Source organism: Populus alba, chromosome 19 (genome assembly GCF_005239225.2).
Source record: "Populus alba chromosome 19, ASM523922v2, whole genome shotgun sequence".
Classification (NCBI taxonomy): domain Eukaryota; kingdom Viridiplantae; phylum Streptophyta; class Magnoliopsida; order Malpighiales; family Salicaceae; genus Populus; species Populus alba.
The window spans coordinates 19,407,820-19,420,606 of NC_133302.1; the positions used below are offsets into that span (position 1 = coordinate 19,407,820).

General features: G+C 35.2%; 4 protein-coding genes across 4 annotated transcripts; 1 reads left to right on the plus strand and 3 right to left on the minus strand.

Moving 5' to 3' along the window:
• Positions 1 to 1,833: 1,833 nt before the first annotated feature.
• Positions 1,834 to 3,266, plus strand: LOC118056570 (cytochrome b561 and DOMON domain-containing protein At5g47530). The gene has a single exon (XM_035068811.2). The coding sequence runs from the start codon at positions 2,007 to 2,009 to the stop codon at positions 3,186 to 3,188; it is 1,182 nt and encodes a 393-aa protein (XP_034924702.2). The 5' UTR covers positions 1,834 to 2,006; the 3' UTR covers positions 3,189 to 3,266.
• A 1,874-nt stretch (positions 3,267 to 5,140) lies between these two features.
• Positions 5,141 to 6,855, minus strand: LOC118056630 (uncharacterized). The gene is made up of 2 exons (XM_035068890.2): positions 6,696 to 6,855; positions 5,141 to 5,601 (listed from the first exon to the last, which is right to left on the minus strand). Exon 2 carries the CDS (start codon positions 5,563 to 5,565, stop codon positions 5,368 to 5,370), a length of 198 nt encoding a protein of 65 aa, XP_034924781.1. The 5' UTR covers positions 5,566 to 5,601; positions 6,696 to 6,855; the 3' UTR covers positions 5,141 to 5,367.
• A 285-nt stretch (positions 6,856 to 7,140) lies between these two features.
• LOC118056581 (uncharacterized) lies at positions 7,141 to 8,117 on the minus strand. The gene has a single exon (XM_035068828.2). The coding sequence runs from the start codon at positions 7,796 to 7,798 to the stop codon at positions 7,238 to 7,240; it is 561 nt and encodes a 186-aa protein (XP_034924719.1). The 5' UTR covers positions 7,799 to 8,117; the 3' UTR covers positions 7,141 to 7,237.
• A 238-nt stretch (positions 8,118 to 8,355) lies between these two features.
• Positions 8,356 to 11,797, minus strand: LOC118056552 (uncharacterized). The gene is made up of 2 exons (XM_035068794.2): positions 11,661 to 11,797; positions 8,356 to 9,727 (listed from the first exon to the last, which is right to left on the minus strand). The coding sequence occupies exon 2, from the start codon at positions 9,693 to 9,695 to the stop codon at positions 8,658 to 8,660; it is 1,038 nt and encodes a 345-aa protein (XP_034924685.1). The 5' UTR covers positions 9,696 to 9,727; positions 11,661 to 11,797; the 3' UTR covers positions 8,356 to 8,657.
• Between the last annotated feature and the right edge of the window lie 990 nt (positions 11,798 to 12,787).

Genomic DNA, 12,787 nt, shown 5'->3' on the forward strand with positions numbered 1-12,787 from the left:
AGTCCAAAACTCGACTCGAGCTCATCTGGGTTAGCATGTCAAATATGCGACTTTGTTGTGCTACCGAGGTATAACCCCATCAAAAGTAAATTGAATAAAAACATGAAGTCAAACTAGGTAAACCCACTAATCCCGCGATCATAGACATAAGATTGAGATAACTCCATAAAAATAAAAGTGAAAAAAAAAAAACACAAAGATCAATTTTCAATCAATCAAATGTTAAAGGATAATTTTTTTTAAAAAAAAATCATTTTTTTTAAAATTAAATGTTGAAGGATCTTCTCTGAATAATAATTGAAAGACGATTCAAAACTCAATTTCTAAATAAAATATTGAAGGAAGAAATTGAAAAAAAAATATAATCCAAAACAGATAAAAAAAAAACCCTGACCTAAGTCTACCGGGTTAGCATGCAAAATTTGTGACCTAATTGTGTTATTAAGGTAACTTTGTTGAAAACAAATTGACTAAAACTATAAAACTTAATTATCAAACAATCCAATTAATGTTGAAAAAGTGAGATAACACTTGATTATTTTTAAAATCTGTGAGAAACTCCAATAGAAAATATTAAAAAAAAAACAATGAAGCCAATTTTCAATTAAATAAATGATGAAACAGATGAAACTGAAAAAAAAAAAAAAAAACAAAGCAAACCCTGAATAAATCTTTTAAACCTCGATTATTCTCTCAAAATTATAACTTGTGAAATTCCTAGATATGAGCTTAATCAATAAGCTCAATTTCCAGCTAATTTAATATTAAAGGATGAATCTGAAAAATATAACAATTTAAAAATTTTTGACAAAATAAAAACTATAGTAATTAAAAAAACAATTATTAAATTTGATAGGAAAAAAAAAGCATAAAATGAGAAGAAAAATACTAAAAATGAGGTCAGGAAGAGTATGTAATTTTTTTTTTATAAAAAATAAAACACTACAAGAACTTTTATTTCAATTCCTTTTTTTATAATGAATTTTGAAAGTTAAAAGGTGTAAAAAATTTATAATGATTCATAATAAGAATTAATTTCACCCTTTTAATTTTAATTAGCCATTATAAGTCAATCATAATTTTTTTTGTTGAAAATATTATTATTTTTGAAGGGTTGATCAAACTTTAGAAAAAAAAAATGATTTTCAAGTAATTTTCATATAAATTCTAAATGGTCTTAAATTGTTTAAAGGGATCCTTGGAAGCCTACAAAATTTTAATATTATTATTTTCACTATGTTTATGTATTTTAAAAAACTTAACATTTACAAAAAAAAAAAAAAAAATTTGAAAGGCATCAATAAAACTAAGTGACCCAAGAGATATTTCACTGTTTATTTGAACATTGAAATGCAAACCTTTGTCCTTTTATAAATACTAACAAAGTTTGCAATGAGAGGTAAAACTATTTTTTTTAAGGGATCCATTAGGTGTTACAAAATTAATTAGGGATAAATTTATCAACACATTTTTTTTAGCACAATAAAATAAGTTTGTTGTCCATGGAAACAAATATATATATATATGACATAATTTTACTGTGTGAATAAGATATATATATATATATATATATATATATATATATATATATATATATTATCAATATTATTCACAACAGTAAAATTATGTCAATACCCTTAAAAAAAAAAAAAATAGCACCAGGCTTTTCATACTTTTCCTTTATTTAGGCAAAGTAAAAAAAAAAAAAAAAAACTTATTTAAAGTAATAAATTGCATGCCAATCTGATTAGAAAAAAAAAAGAGAGGAGAGACCCCCAACTGAAATATATCTCTATTGCTTTTCAGACTCTAAGACGGACATTACTTCCTTCAAGAAACCGAAAGCAATCAAAATACTTTTCCGAGTCGCAAACGGAAGACAAGATCCCTATTTATTCACTCAACCAGCCTTACAATTCTCTATCCATAAACAATTCCTTCCCCGTGCTCCGTCGTCTCTAGTCATCACCGATCTCTCTTCTTTCAACCCCTTTTGTTGCATAAACATGGCCCGTTCTGTGATTTTTCTGGCCGCCATCTTTCTTTCTTTCTGCACATTGTCATGCATAGCACAACAACAACCATGCACCACCTATAAATTTTCAAAAAACAAACAGTTCTCTTCTTGCAGCGACTTGCCTGTTTTGAGCTCCTCTCTTCACTGGAACTACCATCCATTATCCAGCAGAGTTGAGGTTGCCTTCAGGCATACTGGCGTGACCGATCGCAGATGGATTGCTTGGGCTATCAATCCAACTTCAGGAGGGATGATTGGTTCCCAAGCAATCGTTTCTTTTCAGAGAACGGATGGAAGTCTTGCTGTCTATACTTCGCCTATAACAAGTTATGGAACGCGATTGGAACAAGGAAATCTTAGCTTTCCTGTCTCGGACTTGTCTGCTACTAATCAGAACAACGAGATGATAATCTATGCAAGCTTAGAGCTCCATGGAAACATCAGCACGGTGAATCATCTCTGGCAAGTAGGCCCAATGTCTGAAAACACTCCAATGATGCATAGTGTTGCTCCATCCAGTCCCAACGTTAAATCCATGGGGAGTTTGGACTTCCTTTCAGGAAGGATTAAAGCGACAAGAAGCTCTTCAACAACACTGAAAAATGTCCATGGAATATTGAACACAGTAAGCTGGGGTATTCTAATGCCTGTTGGGGCCGTCATTGCCAGATACTTGAAGAAGTTCGAATCTGCAGCCCCTTTGTGGTTCTACTTGCATGTCGGTTGTCAACTGCTGGCCTATATTCTTGGTGGTCTGTCTGGATTTGGGACTGGAATATTTCTTGGCGTAAGGTCTCATGGTATTGAACATAGCTGTCACAAAATCATCGGCATTGTGCTCTTCTGTCTTGCAACAGCACAGGTGTTTGGTGGTCTAGTCAGACCTGACAAAGATAGCAAGTATCGTCCCTTCTTCAACTGGTTCCACTTCCTGGCGGGTTGCTCAACACTTATCCTAAGCATATTCAACATATACAAAGGATTTGACATATTGCACGCCGCAAGATTTTGGAGGCTTACCTACAGTGGTATAATACTAGCTTTGCTACTGGTCACGCTACTATTGGAAATATGCACAAGATGGTACCTACCGATAACTAAGCGTTCGATGTCAAAAACCGTGGACAAAAACACATCCACTGTCGCTGCAGTAGCTGCAATGGAGGTTTAGATTTGGGATGCGTAATGCTGTATTGGAACATGCGAAAAAGAGGAACTTATTGCAGGTGGTCAAGGATCGCTACTAGTGGAGGACGTTCTGATGGAAAATAATTGATCTATACTGTTTTTAATTACCCAGAAACTAGTTTTTATTTTTAATTTTCATGTTTAACAACTACCTTTTATATTGAATAATTATTAATTGAATCCCTTTATACTGATTCTATTAAGCTTGGGATCACTATTTGTTTTTCCTACTCTGCTATCCCATGCTGTACTGATCTTCTATGCTGGACATCATCATCAAAGTTATCTTTATAATGCTCGTGTGGTGGTGCCCTTTAATATTTTTTTCGTAGAATACATTTCCACTTGAGGAATGTGATTAATACAGGGTTAGAGAAGGCAGAGAATTTAGCTTATTGGTATTGTTTAGCAGATTAAGTACTGAAATGAAGAGTGAGGGTGTTGGACTAGGAAAGCAAGAGGATGTCTTTGATGGATTCCTTTTGACTTTCCTTGGTATTAAACCCGTTCTTTTGTGGTATTAGAGCCAGGATAGCTGCATTGCAGAATCTGACAACGCAGTTGTGAGGAAAATTGGTAGCAGGATATTGTTGAGGGAGGAATGCAGTGGTTATGGGGCTGGGATGAAGGGGATGATAATGGGTCATACAATTCCGGAAGCTGGGAACAATGGGGTTTATAATAATGGAACATTTAGGATTGATGTGGAATGTCAAAAGATGTATAATGAGTTGCCTGACGTTTTGGAGATCAACAGGAATTCAGAGTTATGAGATCTGTCATCAAAACCTTGGTATCAGGAAAAAAAAAAAAAACAGCAATTTCTTCTATGGGTTCTTTTGTCTGATAATATCTGATGGATTTTGGGGTTTTAATTCTTTTGTAGTTTTGATGGAGGTTTATGTAGGGCTTGTAAGATTTCAAAAGAACAGAAGTTCATATCTTGATGTTCAGATTGCTTCCAAACAAAAAGTTGCTCGGAGTTTTTGCCTTGTTCCTGCAATTTTTCAAGCGAAAATGCAACTGGTTGCTGCCAAGAACAAGAAGAGCAAGGTAGAAATTTTTTTAAGTAGATGTGTTTGGCAGGCACCATGGAATTGGTATCAAATCAACCATTTGTCATGACTGGCATGAGTTTGCGGCTCGCACCATCTCCAACCTCAAATCAAATGTGTTAGCTTTATTGTTATTGGATTAGTTTACACTCTAACACTGAATTCATCAAGCAATGTCTCATGGGGCATCCAATTTGAAAGGAAAGGGGATTAGTTACAGAGCTTTTGGCATTTCCCACTGTGCATAGCCTACCAACGACTCAACTGCGACTGGAGAGGAGCGAGAGCAATGGAGTTCTACAAGTGAAACTTCGTGGCATTATGGAACAGCTGAAACAAGTAAGCTGCAAAGAACATATTTGAGATTGAATGTAGGAACATTCTCATGGAAGATTAAGACTTTATAGTTACTCTGCTTTCATTTAACTATGCAAAATGAGAACCAAGATAAAAGTAGAAACATCAGCAAATCATGTAAATGGACTTGCAGTTCTATACAGCAGTATCATATACAATTTATTCAGTAGACATGGACTCCAGGAAAAAATGTGTACAAATTTGTTTTCTGTCAAATGAAGGGAAGGTAGAATAGGGCCAATAGGCTAGAGTTAAACCTGCTACCCACTCCCAATTGGTATAGAACCGCCTTCGCTGATATAACCAATTTGTCATAAATTATTTTTAAGGGAAAATATACAATATTTTACAACAAAAGACTGCAAAATTGAAGAGTTAAGCAACAAAAGCAACCATCATTCTGATGACCTTATTTGTATCATGTACTCAAATATTTTCCAGGCAAATGACGAGTGACATGCGAATTCAGATTAAAGTTGCTCTCCCATGTTTTCATTATCATGCTGATCAAGGACAGTAAAAGTGCAAAATCAAAAGTAGAAACAGCACATTCACAAATTAACCATTCTCTTGTTTCTGATCACATTATTACACCAAGGATCATATGGTCAACCCTTAGATGGGATGGTTGCCTCAGACTCTAATGCCTATCAAGTACAGTAAAAGTGCAAAATCAAAGTAGAAACAGCACATTCACAAATTAACCACTCTCTTGTTTCTGATCACATTATTACACCAAGCACCATATGGTCAAGCCTTAGATGGGATGGTTGCCTCAGACTCTTCCTTGCTTTTCTGCTGTTCAAACTTATCAATAGCAGTCTGAAGTTCGTCTGTCCCTCCAACAGCTCTCATGGTGTAGAAATAAACCCCAAAAACAAATGCTGACAAGCCTCCAGCAACTACCAGATTCTTGGTCTTAGGTGCAAGGCTACTGAATCCAGACATCTTGTAACCGAAACTTGTAGCAGAAAATGTGTTATACTGCCAAAGTTGCAGAAGTAGGAAAGGAAATATATGAATTAACAGACATCTTGTGGCAAACAAAACATGCTTCCATGGAAGCGAATTATAGCACTGGATTCAAATTCTTTCGTTGGAAAATATGGAAAATATTACAGGAGGTATTCTCTACTGCTAATGAAGATATTACCCTATTGAATTGCACCCATGGACTAAACAAATCTCACAAATCCTGAAACTTCATGCAATTAAACTCAGAAATGTTTTCGATAGTTTCTCTCACTCACAAGTACACTGCTATCATCAGCTCTACACCTGCACTGTTATTTTTCTGTTTCACTAATCTAGCTCTCCTCTCTCTTAATCTCTTTCATCAACCATCAGTCCATTGAAGAAAAAGAAAGGACCTTGAAATTCAACATGAAACGTTTTCTTCAAAAATGCACCTGCTAGCAACATGTAAAAATACCTTGAAAGTTGACAATGAAAAAAAAAGGCCCTACTGATCAGTCTAGCTTGTGGAATAAACAAGAAAGAAAAAGGCCCTACTTGGTAAGGACATAGTTTGTTCTTTCAACACTTATCATTGCACACACACACATATATGTCCTTTCCAATTGTTTTCGGAATTTTCAATGCACATATGATTTGATTTCTCAAAATTCAAAGTTTTCATTCAACTATATGAATCACCATTTGACAACCAAAACCCCAATTCAACTTCTTTCCTTGGCAGAAATGCAACAAAAACACTCATTCCTCTTCACAACAATAGTAAAGTAATAACTCATCGGCCTATTAGTAACGATAAAAAAACCCGATCAGGCCATGTAAAAATCAGGGAATCCAAAATTCAATAAAACACTCATCAATCCAACACTAGAATGACACTTAATCCACAGTTTGGCACCTCAAACCAGAGAAAAATGAAGAAAAAAAATCTGGGTTTTGAACATCATGTTGACCTTTTAACTTCCCAGCAGCTGAAGATGAAATTTTACTAATCCAGACAGCTAAACCAAACTAAAGTAGATAAATAAGCAACCAAACAAAATACCATCAAGAAAATGAATTCGAACATCAATAGGTTACAGCCTTGCAAATTAAAAAAGAACCTGAAATCGTGGAGTTCTTTCAGTGAGGCTCAAAACCCTTTAATAAACCCTAAGAACTGTGACTTCTTTTTGTCTTTTTATGATTTCTTGGGTTCTTGAAAATTGCTAACGACAACAGGTGGTGGCTACAGAATACCGACTAGCACGGCATGTAATCTGCTTGCCATTGTTGGGCCTGCTATAATGGTATATGGGCCAGTTATAAGATCGATATGGTCTATGGGCTGCGAATCTGTTATCAGGCCTCCTCTTATTGGTGCTGGTTTATCAGAAGCCCGAAGCATGAATTTGCCTTTAATTAGATTGAAGATTTGTTAAACTTGGCCCAGCATCGCTTACATTGTGAGTTTTACTGTACGTCAGATTGACATTTTTTTTACTTTTTAAAAATTTATTTTTAATATTAATACATTAAAATAATTTCAAATAAAAGAAGTATTTTTTTTTTAAAAATAAAAAATTTCTGCTTAAAAAACAAACTTCCACTGTATGAACATGACAAAGTACAAATCAAAGACAAAAAATTAAAAGTAAGCGAATCTCTAATATTGCAAAGGCCAAGGCCAGTTTTTCAACTCCTCTTCTTGAACTTTTCCATTTCTATCAAAAGAACCAGCTCCACTCCCATTTCCTTCTGCAAAAGCATAGTACCTCAACAAGAAAGCAAGAACCAACACAACCCATTCCAAGCAAAAGATCAGCAAACAAAGCCCACCAGCCAACTTCAAGATAACAGCACCATCTTCCTCTCTCACGTAAGACTTCAAGTACCCCAAGAAATCACCAGTCTGTGTAAAGATAAGGACTGAAACTGATCCTTGAAATATTGCTGTTAGAGAGGTGCTGATCATGTGAGCTGCATACCATTTGTTGGATCCAGATAAGGCCACAGAACAGCCAGATACAGCTGCAATGATGGTGAACATGTGGAGGAGAATGACAAAGAAGCCGCAGAGGGAAGGGAATAAACGGAGAGAAAGAGTGAGGAATATGCAACTAGAGGCTGCACACAAGAGAATGTAGTTGCATATGGTGAAGAATTTATGCGTTGAGTGGTGGGATTCAATCACTGGACAAGATTTGTGATTGTTAATGAGACCCATTTGAGAAAACTGATGATTTGCTGTAATGAGAAGCTGGACTTTGAAGATTGAAATACAATTTTTTTTTTATTTTTTTTTGTTGAGATTGTGACTGATTTGTTGAAAGGAAAATGGGATGGCAAGTATATATATGCAAGGGCTAGAAACTGGTGCAGCAGGGAAGTGACCGTTAAAAGAGGGTTTGCCATCGGCTAGTTTTCCTACTGTGACTTCATTCGTCACCAATAATTCTACTAGGCTGGTTTGCTTATCAACGGCTAGTTTTAAGCACAGATATATGACCCGATCCATGGGTCAACTGGCCCGAGGTCTGGGTTGTAGGTTGGGAAGGTTGACCACTTGACCACACCCGGGTCAGAGCCCAAGCAGGGACAAGTCTTGTACCTAACGGTATTATCATACTCCAGCCAACAAGGCAATCATTCCAGAAATGCTCCTAAGGAAATGCTCTCGTTGTTGCAAACAAATCATTCCAGGGAGACTGACAAAACTGTAAGATACAAATTGTTGCAGCTATATCACCATGGCTTGGACAGTGAATATAGTTAGAAACTTGCTTAGATCAAAGAGTACAAGTCCAAAAACTTTATTTCATATCCAACAAACACTCACTGTGCGCATATTCATAGATACTTCAGTAGAACAAGATAGCCAGCAAGTAATAAGGACTACAAACAAGTCATCAAGATATAAGAAAGATCAGTAAAACATACATCAACATCACTAAAGTTGAATTCAACTCAAAAGCTACAGAAGTAGTACAACCTATTCAATCGTTTAGTTGGGTACTGACAAGCAGGCCCCAAAATATCTTCCCTGTTACTAACAACTCATTTTGGACAGGCTGACAAAGCAGTAATCAGATTTCCCCAAGATAAATCTGTTTGTCACTGCTGCATGATCCAATTATAGGCTCAGTAGGGTGGAAGACACACTCATTGACAGATCCAGTGTGACCAGGAAGCTTATACAAGATGCGTCGAGAAGTTGTGTCCCATATGTAAACCATGCGATCTGCACTACCAGCAGTGACCTTGCTTCCATCTGGTGACCAGCTACACTTTAACAAGTTCTTTTCAAAGTTGTGTTGGTGCCCTTCAAAAATCTTTACACAACGATTTTGTGGTGCATAGGGGCGCATGTCCCAAATGCAAAGCTTGTTGTCCATGCCATTCGTAAGCAGATATGAGCCATCAGGACTCAACTGCATACTTGTTATCATATCTTGATGGCCCTCAAGTGTCATGGTCACTTCACCCTTGCGGATGTCCCATACCTTAACATCATTATCTATACCACCTGTGAATATCTTATCCGATGCATCAGAGAAACTGACAGCTGTGATTTGGTATTTATCTGGAAATGTTTGGATGGCACCCTTCTGGCGCAAATCCCAAAGTTTTGAAGTTCCATCATCAGATCCACTTACAACAAGTGGAGGCCCCCTACGGGAAGGGCAACATGAATTCACAAAAGAGGAGTGTTCTGCCATTTTCTTTATCTGTTTTCCGGTCTCGACATCCCATGCCCTGACAGTTTTGTCAGGACTGGCTGATATTATCTGGGACCCATCAGCAGTCCAATGAAGATCTAAAACTGCATTTTTGTGCCCTCTCATAACCATGAAGTTTTTGCATTCCCCATGCATGTACCACAGAAAAATTTCCTTGTCATGAGATCCCGATGCAATGACATTTCCTGCTGGATTGAACTTCATAGTATATATAGCACTCTGGTGACCAGTAAGCAACATGATAGGTGATTCCAAGCTAGATCTACGCTGCTTACCATTATGTCCAGGTGCTTGTGACCCTGTATATGGAACAGTAGACCACTCCATTGGCCTTGGACCAGAGACAGACAAAGCACTTTCACTCTCCCTAGGCACAACTTGCATCTTGACTTCTGCTCTATGAAAGAACTAAAATCCTGAATGGGAATACAGCATAAAGTTAATATCCAGTGCCAAATTAAATAAGTAATATGAAATAGGAGAAACATCTTATTGCAATTGCAAACCAGGCAGGCCTAAAGACTCTGATCTATGGGACTCTTAGCTAAGGTTTACGAACATTTCAGACTAAGAAGTAGATAAATCCCCCTTTCTTGCTTGTTTCCAAAATGGTCATAAGAGCCAATGGCGTGTAACAAAAGGCATGTCAAATCTACTACAAACCCACTGATATCCTACTGAAGTTGACTACAGGCATATTCGCATGTTAGCATATGACAGAAGAATGAAGCAGTGAGAAGATAAATATGACTCCGGAGGGGAGGCTAAGGCCTCAAAGCATTTAACATCCAGACCTAATGAAATGGAGTGAAAGAAATAAAAGATTTAAATCGCAAAATGAACATGAATCTCACATAAAGATAACACGATGCAATCTAAAACCCCCCTCTACCAACCAAAAACAGGGTAATGTAACGTACAAAGTTTCAACAAGGCAAGAGTAACATAAATATTTGCAGGAAGTGATCTTTAAACTCATAAATGGTGAAGCAGGTAATGCTCAGACCAAAACAAGCATGACTCGGCTTGCCAGTGACCAGCAAGAACCACCATCTCACCATACACGAGAAAAGAGAAGATCAGTACTATACATTAATAACAACTAACATAAGCCACATTTAACCCATTGCAACAAAAGATATTGACTAGACCCTTCCATATTTCTTTTTTCTAGCCTGTACATTAAAAAGACAAAAATCAATTCGCATGTTGTTTGATAATATCTTGTTGCAATTGCATACCAGGTAGGGAAAAAGAATAAGAGTTACAAAGTTTCAGAAGTTGAAAGAAATCCTATGAGTGCAATGAAAGACATAAAAATCGCATCAAATGCAAGCCAAGTAATCTCATAATGAAGTTCAACTAATGACAGAGTCACATGTTAGCACAAGACAAAAGGAGCCAGAGAGTGAAAAATAAAGCCAGTCAAGGCGTCAGGGTTAGAGACATGTAACAAGTAACAACTGGTGCATTAGAGCTAAAAATCAAAAAGTGAAATAGCAAAATGGAAATGAATCGCACAAGTGAAAAAAACAAAATCCACACTGCAATCCATTTCTAATTCCCAGATAGAGATTTCAGTAGCCTAAATTAGTGTTATTCTTCAAAAAAACACAGCATGAGATTTTAAAAACAAAGCCCGCCCAATGAAACACAGTGGAATCTCACAACTTACAATTGACAAGCAAGAACAAAAACTGGAGCAACAGCTCAAAGAAGAACTTGGGCTAAACACTAATCACAGATATTGGAAACCATACTTGACTCATCAAAAAAAAAAAAAAAAAACTTGACTCTTACATGTTTCCCTTTTCCTTTATGGTGTGAATAAAAAGAAAATCAACAAGCATTTTGTGTTCGAAAAACATAGAAACATTTCAGCTTCATCTTGAAATATAATCAATCACCAGCTGCTAGGTGGGGTGAGATTCGAGATGTCTCATGTTTAATAGGTAAATAATAAAATTTCCCTATAATCCATCCTAAACTAAATGAAGAAATAATAATATATCTATCAATCAAGCTAAATATTATTTACACTATAAAATTCAAGAAAACAAGCAAATGACAGGAACAATGTATCAAGAACGAAGACTTTTTTTTGTTAACATTTTTAGGGTTTCTTAAACTAAAAGAGAAAAGAGGGCTCCCCCGAATTAGGCAGCTAAGTTAGGTCAAAACAGAATATGAAGAATCCCATTAGTTTGTTTAGGACAGAGTGTGATTTGATTCGAAACTTATCAAAACAGTGAAAAAAAAAAGGAAGGCAAATAATCTTTTGTATGGCTAAAGGGTTCTTCTTTCGGTGAAATACAGAGTTTTGAGAGCGAGAGGGAGAGAGGAGAGTACCTTGTGATGATGGTGAGAGATTTCTCTTCTCTCTGCTAAACCCTGGCCTGGAATGGAGGCGATCTATTCTTACTGAACCGATTTTTTTCTTTTTCTTTTTAACGAAGTGCCACTGACAAGTGACAAGGCTGTTTGACCCAAGCCTCATGTTTTGGGTCAGAGCTTAGTATATGAGTATCGAATCATGAGCCCTAAGCCCAAAACATGGGTGGCTTATCAACTGCTAATCCAGCAAAAAAAACTTTTATTATTAAAATTAAATCATTTTAATAAAAATAATAATTTAGTTTGCCATGAAATCCAGCCTAATGTTGCTTTCAAATCCGGAGGTCCTAAATTAATTTACCAAACTAAATTTTATAACTATAACATAAATAGGGAAACATTAGATTAGATGGTGATATATATATATATGATATGATATGATATGGTATTTTTTGTATAATTATGGAAAGATTGGCTTAGAACCATGATCTAATAAAATCTAATTTGATTATAGTAAAGCAATATAATATTATATAATACAATTATAAAAAATAAAAATTTCTAATTTAAAATTTAAATTACGCATAAGTGATACGAGTAAATCAAAATAATATTATTTTTATTTTATTTTAAAAAAATCTTAAGTTTTAATTAAATAAACCAAATTATAAATTAGTTTATTAAATCTTTCAAGTCAACCCTTTTTTTAACCTGAATCGAGTTATATTTTGAATCAAACAAATCGAATTTGAAGAAACTTTAACAAATATGATGTAATCTAGCTGAGAATGATTAAGAAAATAATCAAGTTCCAAATTTTAAACTTTTTCTTTCTTTGTGTTTACTTTTGACTTTAGAAGGCACTTACTTTACAGACAACTTTCTAAGGACAAATTTGCACACATCAATTATTTTTAAAACCACAAAACTAATCACTACAAAACAACCTCTTTCACTGTCAACTTTTTAAAATATTAACATTAAGTTTTATTAAATACAACGATCCTAATCATTCGATTAATTATCTATTTGAGAGTGTAATTAAGTATTTTTTATATTAAAAATATATATGATATTTATTTAATAATTTTTAAAATCAGCATATTAAAATAATTTAAAATATATATAAAAAATAAAAAATA

Excerpts from the sequence above, each read along its gene's own strand:
- LOC118056570 (XM_035068811.2), top strand. The coding sequence starts at position 2,007 with ATGGCCCGTTCTGTGATTTTTCTGGCCGCCATCTTTCTTTCTTTCTGC.
- LOC118056630 (XM_035068890.2), bottom strand. The coding sequence starts at position 5,565 with ATGTCTGGATTCAGTAGCCTTGCACCTAAGACCAAGAATCTGGTAGTT.
- LOC118056581 (XM_035068828.2), bottom strand. The coding sequence starts at position 7,798 with ATGGGTCTCATTAACAATCACAAATCTTGTCCAGTGATTGAATCCCAC.
- LOC118056552 (XM_035068794.2), bottom strand. The coding sequence starts at position 9,695 with ATGCAAGTTGTGCCTAGGGAGAGTGAAAGTGCTTTGTCTGTCTCTGGT.